The 1,976-nt window shown below is 41.0% G+C and overlaps 1 protein-coding gene across 1 annotated transcript; it reads left to right on the top strand.

Annotated features, from left to right (window-relative positions):
- Nucleotides 1-833: 833 nt before the first annotated feature.
- Nucleotides 834-1,700, top strand: LOC107061730 (uncharacterized). The gene has a single exon (XM_015311502.1). The coding sequence runs from the start codon at nt 834-836 to the stop codon at nt 1,698-1,700; it is 867 nt and encodes a 288-aa protein (XP_015166988.1).
- Nucleotides 1,701-1,976: the final 276 nt, after the last annotated feature.

Below are 1,976 nucleotides of genomic sequence, written 5' to 3'. Positions count from 1 at the left end.
CTCATTATTGATAAGTTTTATTCGTTCTGACTGTTTGTAGTTGATAATTAACCCCCCCCCCCATTTTACATTTGTGTCACCCCTTAACTGGAATGATATATTTATTCGATAACTTTTATTCGTATTATTGATTTGAATATGTTCATACGTCCCAATTGAATCTGAAACACTTACCACTCCCTGTGAGATTCGACCATAACTCATTTAGTTCAGTTTTATACTGACTAGCGATCGTTGACTCTTAGAATTGGATGAAGTTTCCTTGAAATGTTAATCAAAATGGCGTCGTTGCCGGGGAGTTGTGTTGTTTGAAATTCTTTTGGTGAAGTTGAATTTTGTTCTTGTTTGTCATAGTTGAATCTACTTATTTTTAGTTTTTTTTTTTTCTATTTGAAACAGAGGAAATGAGTGTCAATGGAAGCAATGGTAGACAAGTGGGCCACCAAGATGACATCAGAAATCTCAATGATGTCAACGAACCAAATGTCAATGACCCAAATCTTATGGGTGGAGTTGGTGCCATTTTCTTACCCCCAGCTGAAGGGAAGGTTGTGTTCCACATTATAAGCACCATGTTGCAGCTCTTGCAATTGAATGGGTTGTTCGGTGGGTTGGCTTATGAGGATCCCCATGAGCATATAAAGAACTTTGTCGATGTTTTTAGACCATTCTCCTTTAAAAACATATCTCAAAAGTCTGTCCAATTGAGGTTATTCCCATTTTCTCTAATGGGAGAATCATGTAAGTGGTTGGCGGAGTTGCTAAGAGATTCTGTTACTTCATGGGAAGAGCTTGTCACTGCATTCCAAGTGTGATTTTTCCCACCTTCGAAGATGATGAATCTTCGGGACAACATCCAAAGCTTTAAGCGTTTGGAGGGTGACCCAATCCATGAGACTTGGCTAAGATTTAAGAAGGTGGTGCTCCAATGCCCAACTCATGGATTGCCCGATAACATTTTTCTGCAATACTTTTATCGATGCCTTGATTCGGTGAACAAGGGTGTGGCAGATCAACTTTCTTCGGTAGGTTTAATGCAACAACCTCACATTATTGCAGCCCAACTCTTGGATGGTATGACCAAATTTAACTGGCAATGGTACACCCGTGAAGATCAGGGTTCCCCTCTCACTTTTAAATTGACCAAAGAACATATTGAAAAAGATCAAGAGAGGGACCAATACATGGCAAAGATGATGACTCAGATGGCTATTTTGGCCAAAAACGTCATGGGTGCTGCTACTAGGAGTGGTAAAGATGTCGGTGGTGTAAACCCTAAAGAGGCCAAGTTTGAAAAATTGTACAACGAGGAAGTAAACTTCTTAGCCAACCAAGGAGGTGGTTATCGTGCAAACTACCCAATGTCGGGTGGCAACCAAGGTTGGAATAGAGATGAGGGATGGAGAGATTGTGACAGAGAGTGGCATGATCGGAATGCTACTTGGAATAAAAGTGATGTGGAAAATGATAGGTATGTTCCTCCTCACGAACGTCAAAAGCCGAAATATTCTAAGGGTGGCCGGACTGAGGATATACTCTCACGTATTCTCAACAAGGTTGAAGGGTCTGATAAGGTTTTGAAGAAAATGAAGGAAGATGAATCAACCCTCAACCAGACTGTTACATCTCATTCCATCTCTATCAAGCAATTGGAGACCAAAATGGGTCAAATTTCTTTACTTTTAAACCCAAGACAGTAAGGGGGGTTGCCTAGTAATACTATGGCAAACCCCAAGAATGAAGTTTGAGCGAGGACTTGCGTTGTGTCACGACGTTAAGTAAGGCGCTTCTTGGGAGGCAACCAAAGTTTTTATTTGTTGTCCTTTTTTTTTTGGAAGAACATGTGTTGATTGTGCAGGTTGAAGTGTAGAATGTGTTAGATAACTGCACGTTGGCGAGCAAAATGTCAAGTCGACGACTCACCGAACAGGTTGGCAAGCCCGACTTTGTCTGCCGTTTGGACCTCCAAATTAACT

This window comes from Solanum tuberosum, unplaced genomic scaffold (genome assembly GCF_000226075.1).
Source record: "Solanum tuberosum cultivar DM 1-3 516 R44 unplaced genomic scaffold, SolTub_3.0 scf00163, whole genome shotgun sequence".
Classification (NCBI taxonomy): Eukaryota; Viridiplantae; Streptophyta; class Magnoliopsida; order Solanales; family Solanaceae; genus Solanum; species Solanum tuberosum.
The sequence above is the reverse complement of the archived record's forward strand: the minus strand, read 5'-3'. Positions and strand labels throughout refer to the sequence as shown.